Source organism: Montipora foliosa, chromosome 13 (genome assembly GCF_036669935.1).
Source record: "Montipora foliosa isolate CH-2021 chromosome 13, ASM3666993v2, whole genome shotgun sequence".
NCBI lineage: Eukaryota > Metazoa > Cnidaria > Anthozoa > Scleractinia > Acroporidae > Montipora > Montipora foliosa.
Window position 1 is genome coordinate 5,394,418 of NC_090881.1, and position 24,000 is coordinate 5,418,417.

At 41.8% G+C, this 24,000-nt stretch overlaps 1 protein-coding gene across 1 annotated transcript in view; it reads left to right on the top strand.

Moving 5' to 3' along the window:
* Positions 1-24,000, top strand: part of LOC137982138 (uncharacterized) — a 211,591-nt gene that overhangs the window by 73,757 nt on the left and 113,834 nt on the right. Inside the window, exons 13-16 of the mRNA XM_068829205.1 lie at positions 3,880-4,070; positions 9,651-9,971; positions 16,657-16,971; positions 17,851-18,007. Of these exons, the coding sequence (XP_068685306.1) occupies positions 3,880-4,070; positions 9,651-9,971; positions 16,657-16,971; positions 17,851-18,007 (984 nt within the window). The remainder of the gene's footprint in view (positions 1-3,879; positions 4,071-9,650; positions 9,972-16,656; positions 16,972-17,850; positions 18,008-24,000) is intronic.

A 24,000-nucleotide genomic window follows, 5' to 3' on the forward strand; every position in this document is an offset into this window, starting at 1 on the left:
ACAGGGTAAAAATGGAAGCAATTTGTTACATTTCATTAAATAACTATGGCCGACTTGTCACCGGCTAATTTTTGCAAAATTGGCCTGAATGGGTATTTCATCCACTTTTAAAATTCAACCATTCAATCAAGTATCTGCATGTCCTTAGTCCTACAACAAGTCTCCTTTCTGTAGGAAAACGTCTGGTTAGTAGTTCCTTGTTGCTTAAGAACGAGCAGTTTGTTGTTTCTTTGAGGAGTAGTAGTTGTGAAAGTAGGACCTCTTTAAAAAGAATTCGCCATATTTGCCAGATTTTAAAACTAATTTATGTACGGTTGGCGATTTGACGAGAATGCGGCGAAATCGCCATGCTCGCCAGATTCGTCAACGTGGCTGCTCATCACGTATTGAACTAACTCACATACCGTTGGAAGTTTCACAAGAATTCGCCAAAATCGACATATTCACCAACATGGATGGCCACGTGGTATTGAACTAATTTACAAACATTTGGCCATTTGACAAAAATTCACCATATTCGCCAGATTCGCCAACATGGCTGGCCACCATGGGCGGAACTAATTTACATACAAAAATTTGGTTTTATCAACGGAGTTGATAGTGTAAATTGGACACCTACAGAGAATCTAAAAGCTGACGTTTCGAGCGTTAGCCCTTCGTCAGAGCGAATCGAGGAATTATGGGTTACGCTTAGTTTATATAGAAGAGTAGGAGCTACGCTATTGGTGGTAACATGGCAACGTGAAAAGTAGGAATATATTAGTTAAATGAAAAGCGTTCGTTAATACCGTGAGGATTAAGGGTGCCGATTTGGAAGATGAATTTTTGTTCCAGATTTTTGCGGCTTTCCTTCGTACTTTGAAGTAAGGAAAGGCCGCAGATAGCCATGTGCTTTTTGGAGTGGTTAGGGAGATTAAAATGACGAGCGACTGCCTTAGATGCATCCTTGTCATTCCTCTCAACATCGCGAAGGTGTTCGCGGAATCGGTCGCCTAGTCGTCTACCTGTCTCGCCAATGAATAATTTATTGCATAACGTACAGTTTATGCAATAAATGACATTTGCGGAGGTACATGTAAAACGATCGGTGATCTTAACAGATCGCTTAGGTCCCGATATCTTGCTAGTGTTAAGAATGAAAAGACAATTTTTGCATCGTCAGCTGGCACATTTGAAAGTGCCGGGTTACTCGTTATTTTTGAGCGCGCTTCTAACTAAAAAGTTGCCAACGTTTTTGTCGCGTTTTAATAAAATAAGTGGAGGTTACGAAAAGATTCTACCAGTCTCGGGATCATTTCGGAGTATTTTATAATTATTAAATTGATACTTTTGGCTGCGTGATTATGAGGATGGAAAGTGAGGGTGAATGAAATTCTGTCATTCTTATCTTTTTGTGACGTTTGTAGTGCTGAATCTCGATCACATTGTTGGGCGCAAAGATGGCCCTCTTTGACCACAGAGGCAGGATAGCCACGTTTTTCGAAGAACTGGTACATCTCCCCTGATTTGCTGGAAAAATCGGAGTCATCACTACAAAGACGGCGAAGTCTAACTAAGAAATTGAGATTAAGGAATGGAGTTCTTGACATGTGATGGATGTGACGATAAATACAACAAATAACTGTGAGAATTAGTACGTTTGTGGTGCACACTGGTACATAGCACGTTGCCACTAATCGAAACTTTGATAGCTAGGAAAGCCAATGAAGTTTCCGAAATTTCCCAGGTATATTTAAGAGCCGGATGAAAAGAATTAACGGAGGTTATAAATTGATCGAGTTCTTCTCTGCTGGATGAAATAGCGCCGATGCAGTCGTTGATGTAGCGGCCGTAGAGTTGAGGTTTGGGGCCGTTGTATTGATTAAAAAATTGATGTTCAACATATCCTACAAAAAAAATGGCATAGCTAGGTCCCATTCTTGCGCCCATCGCTACACCAATTAATTTGTTTAAAATAGTTGCCGGCGAAAGAAAAACAGTTGAGCGTTAAAACTAGTTCGGCAAGGCGGAGGAGCGTTTCCGAGCGTGCTTCTTTGACAGTGCGTTGATCGAAAGAGTGTTTGAGTGCTTCAAGACCTTCGCTATTGGGAATGATTGTGTATAGAGATGTAATGTCCATGGTGAAAATAAGTTTGTCTTGTTAAGATCACCGATTGTTTCACATGTACCTCCGCAAATGTCATTTATTGAATAACCTCTACGTTATGCAATAAATTATACATTGGCGAGACAGGTAGACGACTAGGCGACCGATTCCGCGAACACCTTCGCGATGTTGAGAAGAATGACAAAGATGCTTCTAAGGCAGTCGCTCGTCATTTTAATCTCCCTAACCACTCCAAAAAACACATGGCTGTCTGCCGCCTTTTCCTACATCAAGGTACGACGGAAAGCCGCAAGAATCTGGAACAAAGATTCACCTTCCAAATCGGCACCCTTATTCCTCACGGTATTAACGAACGCTCTTCATTTAACTAATATATTCCTATTTTTCACATTGCCATGTTACTACCAATAGCGTAGCTCCTACTCTACTGTATGAACTAAGCGTAACCCATAATTCCTCGATTCGCTCTGACGAAGGGCTAACGCTCGAAACGTCAGCTTGTAGAATGTCTGTATGGGAGGTGCGGTGACCTCATGGTTAGTGCGCTCGACTCCGGATCAAGTGGTCCGGGTTCGGGTACTGGCCGGGGACATTGTGTTGTGTTCTTGGGGAGGACACTTTACTCTCACGGTGCCTCTCTCCACCCAGGTGTATAAATGGTAACCGGCAATTAATGCCGGGGGTAACCCTGCGGTGAACTGGCATCCCATCTAGGGGGGAGAAGAAATAGTCCTAGCCGCTTCATGCTACAGAAACCGGAGATAAGCGCCGGCCTGATGGGCCTTCTAGTCTCGTAAGCAGACTTTACCCCTTTTACTTTACCATGTTGCCACCAATAGCGTAGCCCCTACTCTACTGTATAAACTAAGCGTAACCCTTAATTCCTCGATTCGCTCTGACGAAGGGCTAACGCTCGAAACGTCAGCTTTTAGAATCTCTGTACGGTGGCTAATTTACACTATCAACTCCGTTGATAAAACCAAATTTTTGTGTACAACTTCCAAATCGACGCAGGACCATAGTTTCTTTAGAAACTACCCCATTCATTAATTTACATACATTTGGCCATTTGACAAAATCTCGCCATATTTGCCAAAATTGTCAAATTGTTGGCGATATTTTGTTATTGTTTCCAATTTTGTTATTGTGTGCATTTCCGGACATAAGTGACAAATTTAGAAAAGAAGTCAAAGGTGACGTCGCTTAACATGGCGTACTACAGTTTTCCGAAGAAAAAGATCAAGATTTTGAAATCTGTGAAGTTAAGACAACAGGATTTCCCTTCTGAAGTGTAAGTCACTGCAGTTGTTGTAAAATGTAAATGTTACCGAACAAATAAATGCAAATCAGGGGAAAAAGCTAAATATAGTGACCGAGCTTTTGGAGGGGGGAATGGAAACTAGACATTTCAAAGGCCTTTTCCTCACAAACTAACCGTACGATCCCATATCAAAATTAAAGAATTCAGTAAGAATGGAAAAATCATGTATAGAAGTAAGTAGTTAAATTTATCACACAGGTTTTTTTTGCAAATGGAAAAACTGTCGGATAGATCTTTCTTTACAAAAATGTTGACGGTTTCATCTTCTTCTCATTTACTAAATCCCAAAAAAATAACCCTGGTCGTACGGCTACAATGGAGGTCAAGACTGTAAGGACATTCTACGCTTTCAATGTTACTATGACCATGAATAACTTCTTTTTTTTTTCCCTTCACCACTTTTTAACCATCGTAGAAGTTCTAAATGTTTATATTTGTGCTACTTTTGTAGAGAATTTGTGACGGTTTATTCAAGTAATGGATCTAAGGTCTTTGGTCAGTACGGATGCTACAACGATCTGGAAAGCACCGTACAAATAGCTTTTGGGGATGACCACTTTGTTGCTGTACAGTCATACTTATACAGTCGTTACAGCCGCCTGACAATTCAATTCGTTATCTTAAAGGGAGGCCTAGATTTAGGTATGATATCAGTTAGGAAAATACCACTATTTTGTAACTTTTAAACACTTTTAGCCCATGAGACTTGGATCTCCATGCAACCATCACTTTTTTGTGTGCCTTTTGCTAACTGCGCAAGACTACAATTTTACCATCGGAGTTATTTTTAAAATTGTGGATAATAACTCTAACTTTGTTCCCAGCTCAAGAAGTCGGAAAAATAAAGCGTAAATAGAATTCGAGCCCTTGACTTAGGAGATAATAGTGCGGAGCTGTAGCAACTGAGCTAAAAAGCAATTGAAACTATGTCATTTCGGCCATTTTGACGAAGTATGCTGACAGATTGGAGGTCAGTTTATCCTTGGTATAAATTTTAACTTTCTTTGTTATTGGGGATAAATATAAATGGTAATATATAACAATTAATTAATTAATTTATTTATTTATTCATTTATAATAAAGGGGGAAATTATTTAAACCATAGATAAAATTGAACCAGAAAAGAGATATTGCTTACCACGAGTAACCTATAGCCCATTGCTGGAGCACATTTAGGAAGGACGTTGATTTAACTGCAACTGGAAGCTTAGGGCTTTTCCTGAATACTTTGATACTTTGTTTTTGCTCAAATTATAAGATGATGATTATAATTCTTCGAGGAACTTCTTGATTTTGTTAAATTCTCAACTGTGTGTGCCATCTTGAATCCTGACCTGTTGGAAATTGAAAAGCCGTTTTCCCTACCGTTACAGAGATCATTTTATCAGATATAACACACAAACAGCGGTAACAAACATCAGATCTAAACGTATACTTGAAGTGTATATAGCAGATTATTTTTTATTTGTTTGATTGAATATACCCATTGTCCTGGTAACAACTGCAAAAGTTTTATTTCGATTTCAGTTTTTCTTCCCCTAATATTAGCCATTAAAAAGCGGAGAATTTCAGTTCCGGCGAGGTAAAAAACCGCGCGAGTACAGAAGGGGGACTGGAGATGATTGTGACGTCATCTTGGGAACGCTTATTTCTACCTCTTAGTCATTCCTTTGAGATATTTTCATGTGAAGGTTTAATACGGTCGGTAGATGCGTTGTATCCAGCTGCAACAACACGAAAGACGAAGAAAATGATTTTTCTATCCATGAAATACCGTTTTACGGTGATTCCAGGTCAAAAGCTATTAAAAGAAGACGAAAGTGGATCTCTTTCGTCAACTTGACGAGGAAGAATCTGAGTGCCAATACTGAAAACATTACTCGGTGACTTGCTCGGGGCACTTTACGCCAGATGATTTCACACGCATGTTTCTTTCAATGATCAAAGTTTAGTTGACGTTTTGTATGCTTCTGCATACATCTTCAGAAGTGACGGTTAATACAAAATTGGAGTTTTAAATGTACAGGATCACTAACTTATAAACTTTTAACTATTAAGTAACAATAGAGGTGATAAAAAGTAATAAAAACACAGCTTTTCGCTGCTGACATATTCATCATTTTACGGTCGGCTTTAAATGTTTGATGAGCACTGTTTCCTTCATTTTTCAGTAAATGAAAGATCGCCCTATCCCTAAAATTTCAAAATGATCCCGCTTTAAACTGTGACAAGTTTATGTAACATGTTTCCGCATTTGCTCGTCACCTCGTTTGTTACAAGGTCTTACAATGGTCTTTGGATGAACTTAAGGGACGGACCATTAGAAAAGTGATGGGGGTGATGGGGAAAAAACCAAAAAAAATTCATGCAAGGGAAAATGCCAAGAAAAAAGATTCACGCAAAGAAGAAGGTAAAGAAAAAAAATTCATGCAGAAGGAAGGTCCAATTGTGACTTTTATTTACAGTGCATTTCACAAAACTTTTGACAGGCGATTTGCGAAGTTCGTTGTAAATTTCATAAGTTCGCTTCGAACTTGAGAATTTCAATACGTAACTGTCAATCAAAGGGCAAACTTTGAAAGTGTTAAAAAGGGTTGACAGCCCTACACGACTCCCTTGAACGTGGTCTGGTTTCTGTTGCCTTTGTTATAATTTTGCTCTCTTGATCAGTACATATTTGAATGGACGCCTCTTTTAGGCGGTTCGTGTACTATTCATTTAGCAATGGTTTTTGCCCTATGAGGCTTTATATTTGAATCTCTATACTGCTGTGATACGTTTTCTTCCAAGAAAATAGTTGGTCTCGAAAGTAATGTTTTTAGTTTCTTGGTGTTGATTTTCTCAGCAGTAATGTGAATGTGACCTTATGGCGTCTCGCTTTTGCGCCAATTTAATTCTAGGCTCGACGATATATTCATCTGCAGTAGAAGCGAGTGATCTTCTGGTTTTAAATGTTTGACCCAGGCCCGGGTTCATTTTGTTTTTGAACGCCTGTTACATTGTGCCCTGTATCAGTGAGGTAGCTGGCTTCCTATAGGCTTTGTATGCCTTTTTTTCTGCGTTTCTTAGCAGATCGTTATGCTCTTTGGAGGCGTTGTTTTTTTTAATTCTTTCACTCGTTCTTCTGACTTCTTCAGCATGTTTTGGTTTGTGGCCATGGTCAGTAGCTGTCCTCCTTGAACCTCTGGAGTTAATTCGTTCTCGTCGATGCTCTTTTGATATTTGATGTCGATGTCTTTAGGTCGCTTCTTTGTCGAGGAATTAAGATAACCCGACTCTAGATGGAAGTTCTCTGACATATTATTCGGTCAGGCAAGACCGCGGTTTCGATCCTATCATGTGGATCTCATCAGTTGCCGATAGCTTGATTCAAGGTGAAGAGCTTTGTCTCTCTTTGTTTCTCATGTGTATATATCATTCTCACATTCGCTCAAAATAAAATTTGTAATAAATAAATATTTGGTATCTTTGTAAATATTCTATAAAATTATTTGTGCCCACAATAAAAACTAGAGGATGGTTCTTATCGCCTTGAATAATGATTCTACAATAAAATGAAAAAGAGCATTTACATGTAGTAGTAGTAGTGTTAAAACGTTACAGAGAGGCTGTGTTGGTGAATGGAGTATGGCATCATTATGATGGGCTGTGGGAGAGGAATTCCAGAGGCCAGGGACTTCAAAAAAGTACAGGGAAGCCGTCCACTCCAAGTGGCTTCCTCCTCTCTCATTGTGTGTACAGTTTCGAAAAGATTTTGCATTAAAAAGTGGCCTGTATCCTTTGATCTGTTGTGAGTGTAGAATAATTTATAAATCATAAAAACATAGATAATGAATCAAGATTTCACTCTTAAAAAAAAAAGCAATATTTGTCTAAAAAAAATTCGTGCAGAGGGTTTCACCTGGAAAAAAGATTCCTCCACAAGCAGTGCGCGAAAAAAAAAGAAATCGTGCCAGCTGAAAATCCCCCACAGCCCCCATCAATTTTCTAATGGTCCGTCCCTAAGATAGTTGATGTCACAAAACGGTTACCCCAGAGGTGTTGTTAATTATAACATGAATGATTTCTTACAAAAGCAACAAAACAAACCATTCACCAAACCGTCACAGTTTCCAAGATGAAAATTTTGTTACTTTTACATTATTTAGGGCTACAAAGCAAAATCGTTGGTAAACAAATTATGTCGTGTGTAAATAAATTCTACGGGCACATTAACCTTAGAATGATTTTCCAAAGTACTCGTCACATTAAATCTCTCTTTCCTTACAAAGATAGACTTAGCCGAGGCCAAAAAGGCTAAGATTGTATATAAACCTACATGTTGAGACTGCAATGGTTTTTATATCAGAAATACTAAAAGACGATTGCATGACAGAAAAACTGAGCATTTTAAAGCAGTAATTAATGGTCATCATACGTTGGCTCTTGCGGACCACGTTACATCAAATGGGATCATTTTGAAATTTTAGCGAGAGAGGTTCGGACATTTACTGTAAAGTAATGGAGACACTGCCGATCAAAGATTTAAAGCCGACCTTAAAGAAATGTGTTTTACCTATTACCTCTTTTTTTTAATTATAAGCGTGAAATTTTTCTCCTGACAGTGCCAGAGTTTTTTTGTAGGATTCGGATAATATCCGAACTTGTCCGAAGACCTCCGAAGATGCTCCGAAGACGTTCGTCTGGCCAGTACATCGATCGATGCTTTGAATACTTATAAGGTAATATATAGTTTGTGGTTGCATGGAACCACAACTAAATTTGGTAGCAGTACCGGAACCAGAAATACTCCTACAAATTTGACCTTCTCGTTCCCAAACTACCTCGTCTCGAGTGACTCTCCATACTAAAAATAAGAGAATTCTAAGAAAGACAATCATTCCCATGGACTTTTATTTTCTCTCATTGGATTCAGTTTCTTTAAATATAACTTAATGTATGTTTTTTTTCAAAATGTGGCAGTCATTGCTTAATGTCTCTAACGTTTCTACCAGGCTTGAGAAACTGGAACACAGGCGTGAGTAGGCGTGACATCAAAGTTTTTGATCCGCAGGCGTGACAATCACGCCTTAGGCGTGACACTTGGCAGGTATATTATGTCAGCAGCGAAAATTTGTGCCTTTTTGCCACCCCGTCGACAATTTTCTTGTCTTCACTATTTTCTTCTTCTTCTGAACCGTCTTCTGTGCAGTCCAGTGCGTTAGAGATGCCACAAGTCTTGATCGAACGCCTCACCATCTCCTTGGGAATATCGCGCGAGGCCTGTTTTATCCATCGAAGGAACGAAGTCTCTGGGAACGAGGTTGAACCTTCTGTTGACACAGATCGTGTAAGCAAGCTTGTCACATGACACCATAGCAAACTTGAAAGGAAAGCACAAGTAGATTTCTTCTTGTTTAAAGCGACGTTTTCCACGCAAAAAAAAAAAAAAAAAAAAAGCCTGCACCCATTACAGGAAATTCTTTTCTTTGATTTCTTTGCTGGGGAAACCACTCCAACAGTCATTGATCGAGCTCGGGATACGCTCCTCGATAAGCTCTTCATTGAAGAGATTTGCCTGATCTTTCCTCCAGCGACGGACTATGGACTCGCTTATGCCGTATTCTCTGTATTAACCGTCACTTCTGAAGATGTATGCCTAAGCATACGAAACGTGAAGTAAAAGATAATTTTAAGTATACGTTTTTATCATATGTTTGTGATCGCTGTTTGTGTTTTATTTCCGATAAAACTGAGATGGCCAAAGACGAAATTGAGTATAGAGATAATTTGGGCAGTTTCATAACTTAACTTTCTTGAACGTCAATACAATTCGATGTAGATGACCCAACCTGCTGCCTTCGTTGATTCCCTTACTGGCTTTGAATCTAACAAACATCAAAAAAGGTTCCTCTTAGCCTTAATTAAGCTCACTCGGTTATTTTGGACAGTAGGTATGAAGCCCGCTGGTTTCTTGGGGTCTCCTCGCCTCAATTATTGTAATATCCATCCTTTATGTTTCTGTAATATTATTGTGTGGCAAATAAACATTCACATTCAACATTCAAACATAAAAAATCTAAGCGGCTAGGTAAATTTTGCAGTATGGGCTACAAAGAGGTGAAATCTGCCAAAAGAGGAAACATAATTGTATCAAAATTATTGTTGATATGTTAGTGAATCTTTTTCTTCTCTCATTTATAGAGCGTATTGTCGTTAATATGTAACGCTTTTCCATTGTAGCTCTTTCACCATCAACACCATGGAACATACTTGGTTTCGACACCAGTGCGACGAGTTTAGTTGTTGAATGGAACAACTTACCGGGAGACTTACAACCCGAGTTCTTTATTTTGTCCATGATACAAACAAGGCCTACAGATTATTACCGGTCATACAGCGCCAACATGACCTGGAGAGTTCGCATATTGAATTCGTCACTCACGGCGATGAACGTGTCCGACCTCCCAGGTTTTAGTAAACACACGATTCGTGTTTATGCGGGAAATGTCAGCGGTGACTTGTATAAAAGCGAGCAAGTAGAAGTCGAAACTGCTGAAATGGGTGAGTAATTTTGAAGGTTTTATTTTTCTCTGCTTTTTTAATTTATATTTTATTCTACACCCTAACAATCCGTTTTACTTGATCCCCCACCTCTACCCTCCCCCCCAGCGAACAGAAACGTCCATAGGACTCTACCAAAGTTATACACTTAGAAACATCATTGAGGATATTGCCCATCTCTACAAAGAGTGTCGAAAACGCACAACGAGAAACGTTTCCTGTATACTCACAATTTAATTGTTCTGCATTACAATCTAACACTCGACTCAACTCAACAATTCGCTCAGGGAAAACTGATCGGGCAAAGTACATTATCAAACAATCACGCAATTCTTAGGTGGTGTTAATTTATCGTCAATCATCTAGGTGATTAAATGAATTCTTGCAGTTTGCGACACACTCCCCCATATGACTCGTGAGTAGGTAACGAGACATATGCTCAAGAAGGTAACTACTACGTCTTAACAAACAAAGTCACCAGAAATTCTTAACGACTAAAATTGACTATAATGCTTCGGCTCGGAGTTCCGCGGCTGCAGCAGTATCACGCCTGGGTCTGAACATTGGTGCGTCTGGGTTGAGTGTCACAGCTGTTTCTTGATTGTCGTCTTCATCACAGGATAGCTCTAATGGTACAACAGCTGCACAGGACGCTGGACGTGTGACTGTCCGACCCGTAACTTAGCACCACGAACTACTCCATCTCTTCCAGCAATCAGTTGCTCCACAATCCCCAGCGGCCAGCAATTTCAGTTTCGTTCATGGGACTTCACGATAACAACGTCTCCAACAGCTAGAGAATTCTCTTTTCCTTTCTTTCCGCGTCTGAGCCGGTGACGCTCACGCAGCGCGCTCAAGTATCGGTCGTCCACCTACGCCACATCACATCTTTCGTTTTCATCAGGAACTTGGCGGGTTTCCTTAAATCTCTTTCTTCTATGTGATAGGGCTGCAACTCGGGCAGAACACTGGAGTTTAACATCAGGAAAACATTCGGTGTTAACGTCGGAAGTTGCACGTCGTCTTCCACGTAACACAACGGGCGGTTGTTCATCGCAACTTCAATGTCCAGGATGACTTCACTCAGTTCTTCCTAGGTAAGCAGACCTTGGCCAACTGTTTTGTAGAACATGGACTTCATCAATCCAATGAGACGCTCAAACTGTCCACCCCACCATGGTGCTCGGCCGAGGTTGAACTGCCACTGGATGGAATGCTCGCTCAGGAAGGAATGGAATCTTTCATCTCTCCGCACCTTCTTTACCCACTTGGCAGCGGCGAAAAAGGTTTTACCATTGTCTGAATAGACTTTCGATGGACGTCCTCTCCTGGCAATAAAGCGCTTTAAACTTTGGATGAAATCAGTAGTCTCCAAACTTGGCAATAACTCTAAGAACACTCCGCGAGTAAGGCTACACGAATACAAGTTCACGTACGCTTTACGTTCTTCCTTGCGCTTGCTGCGGTACTTCACAGGACCGGCGAAATCAACACCTATCACATTGAAAGGTGTAGTTCCTTCTGTTCTCTCGCTAGGCAGCGGTGCGGTGGGTGGATTCTTCAAGGCTACTGCTTGAAAGCGTTTGCAGCCACTGCAATTATTCACGGTTTTCTTGACTAACTTCCGCAGTCGGGGTACCCAGAATTTTTCTCTCACTTTCGTCATCGTCAAAGAAACTCCCCCATGGAGTGTAGTTCCGTGGGCATGCTGAACCATCTTAGCTGTAAAAAGGTCTGAGTCTGGCAGGTACATGGGATAATCTCCCTGTACACGACCTCGGCATTCCAACAAACCATGTTTGTTTTGTTGTAGGTTGAGCTGCCCTTGATCTGCGATAAAATTTGTATTGCTCATCCCCTCTTTCTGCGTTCTCTTGATCCAGAACAACTCATGCTCAGCTAGCTCTGCCGTTGTCATAGGTCCACGGATCGTGTTGGAAGGACGACAACAATTGCGCAAGGATCGCGAGATCCAAGCACCAATTCTCATGGCTTTACGAAGGCTGAACTTCTCGAGAAGGTCATCGAATTCGTTTCTCCCTTCGACACCAACCGCGACAAGTTCTTTTTGAACCTGTCTCTCTGCTCTACTTTCGGGGCTTGGCTCTGTTACAATCTCAGGTGGCCACTTGGCGGGGTCTCCCAGCCACGAAGGCCCTTTCCATCAAATTTCTGCTCCACTCACACTACCACCACGACTTCCCAGATCAGCAGGGTTATGGACTGTCGGGACGTGATGCCATAAAACGTTCCGGTGGCTTTAAATCTTCCTCACACGATTCGCGACGAATTGGCGGTAGTCTCCGTTATCACTGATCCAGTGAAGGGCGACGGAACTGTCCAACCAACATTGGATATCAGCCGCTAGTGGGAGTCCCTCCAATGCATGTCGCACGTTGTTGGCCAGATTGACGGCCATATGACCTTACACGAATTCCAGTCGGGGAATGGTCAGCCCTTGTTTGGCAAGCCGAGCCTTTGAGGTGATTAATCCTTGTGAGGCTCCCGATGCTTGAATCACCACTGCGTAGACTGCAGCACATACTCCTCGACCGCTCGCGTCGCCGAATGCGTGTAATTGTATCTCTTGAATTTCTTCTTGGTGAAGAGGAACGCAGCGCTGTACTGTAACGACATCCGGAATGTTCTGTTCCCACTTCCTCCACTGTACCGCTAAGTCTTCCGGTAACGGGCTATCCCACGAGCTCTTCTGTACGCAGGTTTCCCGGTATAGTAGTTTGCCCTCCAGTAAAACTGGTGATGCTAAACCCAGCGGATTGTACACTTTTGCTAAGTTGGTAAGGATCCCTCACTTCGTCAGTTCGGCTGGTGGACTTGGAAAGTCAACGTGAAGGGTGTCCTGGACCTTGTCCCAACTAACACCAAGTATTTTGATCCCTTCTGGCTTTGACACATTGTTGAGCTGTTCTTTGGCGAATGACCTCTCCTAATTTTCGCAATCAGTTTCTAGCTCCTCCTCGTTAGAGTGCCACTTGTGTAGCTCGAACTTGGCGCCATTAAAGATCTCAATTGCTTCTCGCTTTAACTGCTTAGCCTTGTCTGTAGTACTTCCTCCGAAAATAAGGTCATCGACATATAAGCTCTTCCGCACTTCTTTGACAGTTTCGGGGCATTTCGTCTCTAAATTCTGAAGGTGTTGCTGGATCACCCCATTTAGAAGAAATGGCGATGGGGCAAGGCCAAACACAACCCTGATGAATCGTACCGTTTCCACTTCCTTCGCAGTCTTGTCTACGATCCAGTGAAGGCGCAAGGCATCTCGGTCACTTTCACGAATTCGCACTTGTAGGAACGCACGGCGAAGATCTCCAGCAACCAACACAGGGTGGAAGCGGCAACGAGTGAGAACGCTCCACAGCTTGTTCTGTAGAGGCAGGCCGGCATGTAGGCACTCCTTCAGTGATGGGGCCATTTCGTGAGCTCTCGCAGACGCATCATAGACGACTCCGCACCCTCACGAACAACCGCACGATGTGGCAAATAGAACTCTCTTCCGGAGGCTTCGGCAGGTGCCCGTTCTACTACGCCTTCCGCCAGCTGTTCTCTTATGACGTCATCATAATCGTCCAACATGTTCTTTCGGCGTAATTTCCGCAAGAGGGAATTTAGTCGTCGCATACTTCCGTCACGATTATTTGGTAGGGCAGGACAATTCCCTTTCCAAGGCAGGCTCGTCTCGTACCAACCTTCAGGTGATCGCGTCAGTTTCTCTTTAAACTCATCGTAGACATCAAACTGGTCTCCGGCTGGCGTATCTGCTAGGCCAAGAACATCAAGCGCTCACAATCTCTCGAAGTCACAGTTCGAGTTCACCGCCAAGTAAACAGGTGATAAATCTTGGTCTGCGCCAGGCGACATCATTGTCCACCCAAAACGGGTATACTCAGCTACCGGGTCCCCACGACGACCCACACGCAAACGTTCTCCTGTCCGAATTTTCGCAAATTCGTTCGCACCCAGTATGAGATGTACAGGCAGCTTAGCTTTGTCGTCGACATCATCCATGCGTACTCCCTTGAGGTGAGAATTCCCTTCTATCAGCTGGTTGTAACGAGGGTTTTCTAAAATCAGCAACTCTCTGTTGTTGACTTTGGTGACGTCCACTTCGAGCTCAAAATCACCAGTAACTGAGCTGATAACCACTCAAAAAACTTGCATAGTTCTTGTTGTGACGCCAGGCAGCATCGCTATTTGTCTCAAACCGGTCGATTTTAAACTTGCATTAATCAAGTCGATTGCAGTAGTAGAGGCGTACGAATGACTTGCTCCACTGTCCAACAGGGCTCTAAATTTGTATCCATTAATCGTGACTACCACGACAGGATGAATGACGGCCAAGTTGCCGATGTGATTTGCTGTCATCCCTCGCTCACGTGTCTGAGCTTGAAATTGGGTGTTATCGCACAATAATGTATTATGCCTTGCGTGACATACTTGACAAGTGGACTTGCTTTTGCACTCTCCTGCTCAGTGTCCAATTCCTCAACAATTGAAACACATACGTTTCTCTAGGAAAACCTTTTTCCTCGCTTCAACACTCACAACCTTGTCACAGTTAACAGCCTTGTGATCTGGACTCTGGAAAAATAGACAGCCTCGGATGTTCGCTTGTTGATTTCTGCCATCACGTTTTTCGTAAAACGCCCTCGATTTCTCTCTTCGATTGACAGTTGTCACAGTCTTTGGCTTTGAACTTTCGACTCCTTGAACTGGATTGTTAATAGTCCATTTCTCAAGCGCCTGAAGAAATTGCACGAATGTCCATTCGCTCCAGTTTTCATCGATCATGGCCAGCTCGTTCTTAATTACATCTAGCTTGTCAAATGTGAAACGTACAGCGGCGTCCAGTTTGTCTATGCTCTGCATTGTTTGCAGCGACTCAACATTGAAAAGTAGTATCTCGTAAAATTCATGAATCTTCTTGACATCCCTTTCTCTGACAGTAGGGAGTTCTAGTATATTCCTTACGTAGGTTCCCACAACTTCGCTCGTTTTTCCACATCGTCTTGCGAGTAGATCTTTAGCCTTATTATAACCTTCGGGGGTAAACGGAAGGCCATCGATAAGGTTTCTCACCTTCAAATCCACCAATTCTTTCAAGTATGGGAATTTAGTAACCTCAGGGGTAGAGGACTTGTCAATTTGTGTTTCGAACTGTCCCCAAAACCGCACCCAGTCTTGTGGTGTGCCATCAAACTTTGTGATTACTAGCTTCGGCATTTTTACCGCGTTACTAGCCATCGCTGTAATTTCCGGTGGCTCTGTCTGAGCTTGTTTCAACTCCATTTTTTTCTTTTCAAATTCTAACTCCTCTGCATGTGCACGCTCAACAGCTTCTTGCTTCTGTCTCAGTTTTTCTCTCTCCAATTCGATTTCTCGTTTGTGCTCGTAAAGAGCAGTTGCGTGCTTTAAATTGCGGTCGATCTGCTCAATCTGGCATGTCAATTCACGCATACATTCATCCGCTTGATTCACAACTTCTTCAATTCCGCTAGCCCATTCTTGAACTGACTCTTCGTCCTGGCCATTTACGAACTTTTTCTCCTCTATTGATTCCTTTAACGTGGTCACTGCTGTTACCATAGTCTCTAGCGAGGTTCTGTGTCTTTCTGAAGCTTTTAGATCATCCTTCTTTAGTACCTCGTCCGTCTTTTTCACTCGAAAGCTAAGTCTTTTTATTTTCCCGTTCAAATCCGCAATTTGCGTCTCCATGTTGCTTAACAATGTCCCGTCGGAGGTGCCACTTTGTCGAAAACGCACAACGAGAAACGTTTCCTGTATACTCACAATTTAATTCTTCTGCATTACAATCTAACACTCGACTCAACTCAACAATTCGCTCAGGGAAAACTGATCGGGCAAAGTACATTATCAAACAATCACGCAATTCTTAGGTGGTGTTAAATTATCGTCAATCATCAAGGTAATTAAATGAATTCTTACAGTTTCCGACAAAGGGCGACAAAACGCAAAAGCCCACTAAATGCACAGTTCGTGATCCTGAAATGGTCGTGCATTATACAGCAAAGGAATAAAACATACACTTTGCAGTGTCTCGGCCACTCGCAAACAGAAGGAAAGAACAACTTCAGGAAAAATAGAGCAAGTAGGAATTAAATTTTTAATAAAAGTACGTTTAACCCTATTAAAACGATTGCTTGAAACTTCACTTCTTTCACTTATTCTTAAGTAATAATAAAAATGACTACAATTGTAGGAAAGAAATGTCCGTTTTCCGTAATTCAGTCAGACTTACAAAAAAACCTCTGAGAAGAAAGAACAAAGCGCCACAGTAGCAAGAGACGTCTATTGTTATCACTATTGTTTTCTTGAAACAAAGGCGCCTATGCATAATGAAGTAGGGTCCTGCACGGAGATCTTGCCTTAATTTAAACGTTTCTTAGGACTTCAGAACATTATGCGAGATGGCGTCCAGATTAATACACCCATGAAGATGCATTTACCCACTGCATTTTCCTACAGAAAATTAACAGCTTTACAATTTTGAACGGTTCAACAAATCAAATGTGATCTGGCGTTATTAACAATGATATTCATCTTCACGGTGGTCAAAATGTTGCTGACTCGCGAGGAGCAGGCGAGTGAGTCCACAACGAATTTGTGCAGAGCAGTGATAACAAAAATAATGTTTCTCATCTTTCAGCTCCCAGCGTTGCACCTCCAAATGTGCGCCTAAGGAACGTACGCGACGGAGTTCTGGTACTTTGGGATCCCGTGGAGTCTCGTTTCGCCAATGGTCAGATACAAGGTTACAGGGTGTACTACAGGAGACAATATTACTATTATTATTACTATCCCTATTACTATAGCTATGCGGAAAAGAATAGCACTACCGACGCAAACGTACTTCAGGTGGCGTTACGGGGTTTAGAGTCAGGGAAGAGGTACGGAATATCGGTAACAGCTTTCAACTCAGCTGGTGAGGGACCTCGATCCCAGAGGCTCACAATCACCTACGGTGAGTGTTAGAGAATAGCTTCAGGGAAGACTAGTCTAACTACAGCATTAATAAACCGTTTCTCTCTTAAATTAAAAGCTCTAATTTGCACAGATATAAGTTATTTAGCTTTTGTTTTTCATGATTCTTGAGTGGTAACCATATCAGGTACCAGTAACAGAAAAGAGGCAAAAGCTAAATGGCATACAGTTTTCGATATCCATATAACGGTACCCATGGTTAACGATCGCCGAAGTGAAATTAACGGGTGGGTCTCGAGTCCTTTAAACTGCATATTTTTTGAAGTCATAATTTGACAAGCAAGCATATTTTTCGAATAAGCCTGCAATATTTCTGGCTTGCGAAAGTAATCGGAACTTCTTGTCGTTTTCTCTGAGTGTGTTTCTTTTTTCTTTATCTTTTCGACGCGCGATTGAGAATTGTATCTGGGAAAAGGTCTTAAGTGAAAGCGCATCTGTGAATTTCCCCTAGCAAGGGTGTTAACTGTACAGTGACGTGACTCGTTAAGAGCAATTAGTACACATAACTGCTAAACAGTTTCCAGTATAATCGTAGACAATAGTTATAGCAACAACAGACAAAATGTAAGCTTTTTTAAGTCTTAAAGTTCAATTTTTACACCGACTGGGGATAAACAAAAATCGTTTAGTATATCCACGCTACTGGAATTTAAGCCATGGAAAATTTACAAGATGGCATGTGGTAAGAACCGGTCAAGCGCCGGCAGCAGTAATCGTGCAAATCATGTCATCACTTCATTCAAACTCAGTGCCTCCTCATGCCTTACGAGGTCACGTAAAAGTAAACTAAGGTCATAAATTACAGATTTTTGAAGGCAAGCCTCACTTTTTAAATCCATTTTCGTGTGGTTTCCATTAGTTTTAGGATGTGGAGGTAATTTCAATCAGTCTTCTGGAACTATCACTATCTTCAAGTCGGATTACAGTTATTTAACCTGTAACTGGACCATAGGAAGTGTTGGTATCAGCAATGCTGTAGGCTTTCTTGCCATACATGGAGTCTATCCGCCTTGCAGGTAGGTTTAAGTGTTCCGAGAAAACTGTGTCTCAAAGATAACTTGTGGATAGTCCTTGTTTCCTTGTTGGGCATTAACTTACTTGCCAAATAGCATTTATAGCAAGTTGACAACCACAAATTTGAAATATGTCCAGAAATGCACACAACAACAAAAATGACAAAAATGGCAAAATTTCGCCAACAATTTAAAAAAAAAGAAGCAGTAAGTTAAATATGTGGCGAAAATGGCAACTTTGTCAAACTCGCCGACAACTTGGAAGCGAATGCAAATGAGAAGACAAGAGTTCAGCGAAATTGGCGAACGCGGCGAAAATGGCAACTTTGTCAAAATCGCAGACAACTTGAAAACCAGTGCAAATGAGCAGGTAAGTAAGGGCTGTTAAAAATAAATTTGACATAAATAAGCATACATTACGTGTGGCGGGAAGAAAGTCACGTGTAAAAGAAGGACTTATAGTCTGAGTTTTGATCGATCGTCCGATCGCTTCGAGTGTCAAGTTGAGTATTGAGTTTTAGATTTCAACCGTGCTTAAGGCCTGAAAGGGTCGAGTGAAGTGGTAATTCGTATGGAAAATTGTAAAGAAATCCCTGACCAGGAAATGAATTAAATATACCATAAAGATTCAATACATGGTCCTTTCGAGTCGGAGGAAATACAAGAAGGAGTAGAACAACAAAGCTGTTGCCGTCATCGAAGGATTTTTTGAATTGGAAAAAGGCGAAGTCTACTCAAAAAGGGTGTTTATGGACATAAAGCGTCATGAATATCGACAAGGACAGGAAAATACGAGATGCACACAGGACCTTTGTGTACAAAATAGTGGGGAATGTGGAGAAAATTTTGACAGAACAAGTGGGAGATTTAACGTCGTTCAGGGAAAAGTTAACGGCTCTGAAAGCCTTGTTGACCGAAAAATTGGAAACGACCAAAAAGCTGAATGAAACAATATTAGAGCTCACCAAACCAAAGGAACTGGAGAAAGAAATAGAAGATACTGGTGAGTTTTGTGAGCACGTTTACAGTATTTTAGCGAAAATCGATTTGAGTTTGGAGAAAGGGAAACATGGCGAACACACACAGGCCCATGCGACAAATCAGGAAAATAGTAGTACCAGAAATACCGAAAGCGCAAAAGTGAAACTACCTAAACTCGAACTCAAATCCTTTTCGGGAAGTTATCAAGAATGGCAGGGTTTCTGGGACACATTTCAATCTGCTGTCGATGGAAAGAAATACTGGCATCTCGGCCATTGAAAAATTCACCTATCTGAAGAGTTGTGTAACAAGCAATGCTGAATCCGCAATTGCTGGACTGCCTCTGACCGCAGACAATTATAAAGTAGCCATTGACATTCTTGAGGACCGATTTGGTAAACCGCAGTTGCTGATATCAAATTATATGGATGCCTTATTGAAACTTCCATCTGTCAATTCAGTGCATGAAACAAAGAGATTACGTGAATTGTTTGACAAGATTGAAATCAACATTCGAGGTTTGAATGCGTTAGGAGTTGAATCACGGTCCTTTGGGAATTTATTGGTCCCAGTCGTGATGGAAAAAATCCCCTCAGAGTTACGATTGGATGTAAGCCGTAAGTTTGGCAGTGAGAAATCATGGAATCTTGATGCCTTGTTGTGTGCACTGAAAACTAAGTTGGAAGCCAAGGAAAGATGCAATGCTAATGCAATGAAAACAAGTGGTGCAAATGCCAATACACCCAGGTTTGAACAGTACAGAGGAAGAAGCAAACAACCCCATTCTGCCTCTGCCCTTTATACAGGCAGTGAGGAATTTACTCAACAATGTGTTTTTTGCAAGAAGAATCACAAATCCATTAACTGCATGACCATCACTGAACCGAAAGCTAGGAGAACAATACTAAGACGAAATGGCAAGTGTTTTGTGTGCCTGAAGGGTGGCTATATCTCCACAAATTGTCCGTCAAAGGCAAAATGCTTTAACTGTGAAGCCAAGGAAAGATGTAATGCAACGAAAACAAGTGGTGCAAATGCCAATACACCCAGGTTTGAACAGTACAGAGGAAGAAGCAAACAACCCCATTCTGCCTCTGCCCTTTATACAGCCAGTGAGGAATTTACTCAACAATGTGTTTTTTGCAAGAAGAATCACAAATCCATTAACTGCATGACCATCACTGAACCGAAAGCTAGGAGAACAATACTGAGACGAAATGGCAAGTGTTTTGTGTGCCTGAAGGGTGGCTATATCTCCACAAATTGTCCGTCAAAGGCAAAATGCTTTAACTGTGAAGGTAGACACCATGTAACCATTTGTGAAAGAATAAGGAACATTCCAACATCCAGAAATGTAGTTAGTGACGAGGCAACACCACATGGATCTGGATCATCTCAAGATAGGAGAAGAGAAGCTGGAACTTCAGCAATGCACGTTAGCAACAATGCCAACTCTGTGTTGTTAGAGGTAGCCCAAGCCTTTGTTTGCAGACCAGATAACCAACAACTTGGATTGAATGCCCATGTGATATTTGATTCCTGTAGCCAGAGATCATACATAACCAGTAAGGCATGTGAACAATTGAACCTACCGACCATTGGTAAGGAGACACTTTTGATCAAAACATTTGGGGATAACTCAGCCTCTGTGAAGGAATGTGATGTTGTGCAATTGTGTGTCAGAACATTGGATGAAATGAATGTGTATATCACCTCATATGTCTTACTAGTAATTTGCAGCCCAGTGTCCAATCAACGGTCTCGAACCACGTTGGAATGCTACCCCGACTTGCAGGGTCCACAACTTGCATGTGATACAAGGGATTCTGTCAGTGTTGATGTGCTGATAGGAGCAGATTATTACTGGTCGTTCTTTACTGGGAACATCATTAAAGGAGATCCCTATGGACCAGTAGCCCTTGAAACCAATTTAGGTTGGGTTTTATCAGGACCAACTATGTGCTCAACATTGACAAGGTCATGCACTGTGAATCTGAGTTCCACGCATGTGTTAAAGATAGAGTCCACAGAGATAAGTGATATGAAGGATGATCTGCAGAAATTTTGGGACTTAGAAACTTTGGGCATTAAGGAACATGAAACTTCAGTCTATGACAAGTTTTCAAATGACATCACATTTACTGGAAAGAGATACCAGGTCTAGTTACCATTCAAGGATAATCACCCCATGTTACCAGACAATTATACAGTGGCATTGCGTAGACTGACAACAACAATCAAGAAGCTCAAGAACCAACCAGAAATTCTGAAGCAGTATGATGGTGTGATTAGAGAGCAACTGCACAGTGGTGTGGTTTAAATGGTACCACAAGATCAAATACCACCGCCTGGAGATGTCCACTATCTTCCACACAGGACAGTAGTGAGACTTGATAGAGATACAACTAAGGTGAGAGTTGTATACGATGCCTCATCTAAAGTGTTTGGGCCTAGTTTAAATGACTGTCCGCACATTGGACCTTCTCTTAATCCCTTGTTATTTGACATTTTGCCGAGGTACAGAGTCCATGAAGTTGCCCTAACTGCAGGCATTGAGAAGGCGTTTTTGAACATTGAGATTGATCCTGAACACAGGGACTTTGTGAGATTTTTATGGGTTGAAGATCCGAATAAGGAACGTCCAGAAGTCATGGTACTACGTTTTGCACGTATGGTATTTGGTGTGAACTCAAGTCCTTTCATTGTAAATGCCACAATCAGACACCATTTGAACACATGTTTGCCAGTGGACAGTGCACTTGCAAGAGAGCTGTTGAAGTCTTTATATGTTGATGACTATGTGTCTGGGAATGGTGACGTGGATAGTGCGTTCAAATTGGCTAAGAAGATAAAGCTCTTTCTTAAGTCAGGAGGCTTCAATATGAGAAAGTGGAGTAGCAATTCAGAAAGTCTGCTGAAATCACTGGAACAAGATGAAGCTTTCAGTGATGACTTTGAAAAGAGCAATGGACCTAGAGTAGAAGAAGAAGACGAAAGCTTCTCTAAATCAGTTTTCAAGCAAAGTACAGAAAAGGAGCAAAAGGTTTTGGGAATGCTTTGGAACCCAACCCAAGATGAACTGATTTATGATCTGAACAAGACATTGGGAGATGTTGATGCCCAACCAGCAACAAGAAGATTGATTCTCAGTACGGCTACAAGGTTTTTTGACCCCTTGGGGTTGATAGCTCCGGTCATTCTTCCATTCAAGATGATGTTTCAGAAACTTTGCAAGGCTGGAAAAGACTGGGACGAAGTGGTCGATGCTGAACTCAATCACCAGTGGCTGGCGACTCTATCCGATTTGAGACAGGCTGGAAGAGTGAGCTTTAAGAGATGTTATGCTAAGGGATTGAATGGAGACAAGGTCAATTCAGTCCAACTTCACTGTTTTGCTGACGCATCGGAAAAGGCTTATGGAGCTGTGCTCTTCATGAGAGTAGTGTATGAGGCGAGGGTGGAATGTCAGATAGTATCTTCGAAGACAAGAGTTGCACCATTAGCTAAACAAAGTATCCCTCGTCTGCAGTTGCTGTCCAACTTGTTGAACAGCGCTAGTCAAGCATTTGACGGCGTAAAAATTGACGATATTTTTAACTGGACAGATTCCATGATTTCGCTGTGGTGGATCACAAACACTGATAAGGAGTACAAGCAGTTTGTCGAGAACCGAGTGGCCGAGATTCGAAGGAATTCACGCCCTGAGCAGTGGAGGTACTGTCCCACAGCAGACAATCCAGCTGATATAGCGTCCAGAGGAATCAAGTCTACTGAGTTGAAAGAAAGCAGCCTGTGGTTACATGGACCCGACTTCCTGTCTAAGAGTAGTGAGCAGTGGCCAGTTCAACCAACAGTTGTACAAGCCAGAGAAGATTTAAGCGAACTGAAATCCTTTAAACCAGCTGTTTCCAGCTTAGTGACCACGTGCGTTGAAGGGAAGGAAGAAGAAGCGAGTCTAGATAACTTAATCAATCTTGAGAACTTTAGTTCTTTAACAAAACTTCAAAGAGTGACTGTGTTGGTTTTACACGGTTTCCGATACTGTTGCCGAGAAGTCAATATTTCACTAAGTTGGTGATTCTCAAGTGCCATGATCAAGTGATGCACAATGGAGTGGCAGAGACCTTGGTTCGAGTTAGGTCACGGTATTGGATTGTGAAGGGCAGACAAACGGTGAAGAGTATAATCAACAAGTGTGTACTGTGCAAGAAACTTGAAGGTCGTCCATATGGAACGCCACCTACCTCTCAACTTCCAGGGTTCAGATTGTCCGACGAATTTGCATTTACAAGTATAGGAGTTGACTTTGTGGGCCCTGTTTATGTCAAGGACATTTATCACAAGAGTGATGATATGAACAAGGCATACATCGTGTCATACACATGTGCCTCCAGTCGTGCAGTTCATCTCGACGTCGTTCCGAGGTTGACAACCGAAGCTTTCGTGAGAAGTTTTAAAAGGTTCATTGCCAGACGAGGTGTTCCAAATCTTGTACTGTCAGATAATGGATCCACTTTCAAGAGTGAAGAGCTGAAGAAGTTGCTAGCAGACCACCGCATATAGAATGGAAATTTAATGTCGCGTTAGCTCCTTGGTGGGGAGGATTTTTTGAACGTCTCGTTAGATCAACTAAACGCTGTCTCAAGAAAACCTCAGGAACCGCGAGAGTCAGCTATGAAGAATTGCTCTCTGTTGTTGTGGAAATAGAGGGAATACTGAATTCACGACCTCTCACGTACGCGAATGATGAATTACGAAGTCCGTTGACGCCGTCACAATTGGTTATTGGTCATCGCCTGTTGAGTAAAGAAGAGAAAACTCCCTCGGAAGCGCCTCAGACCGGAGGTGAATTGTCAAGACGTGCGAAGTATCTGACAACTGTTCTGTCGCAGTTTTGGAGACCTTGGCAGAAGGAGTACTTGACAGAGTTACGTGTCCATCATAATTGCCAACTGAAAAACAGGCAACCAACTGTCAATGTAGGAGACGTTGTTTGCATTCACAAGGACAGGACG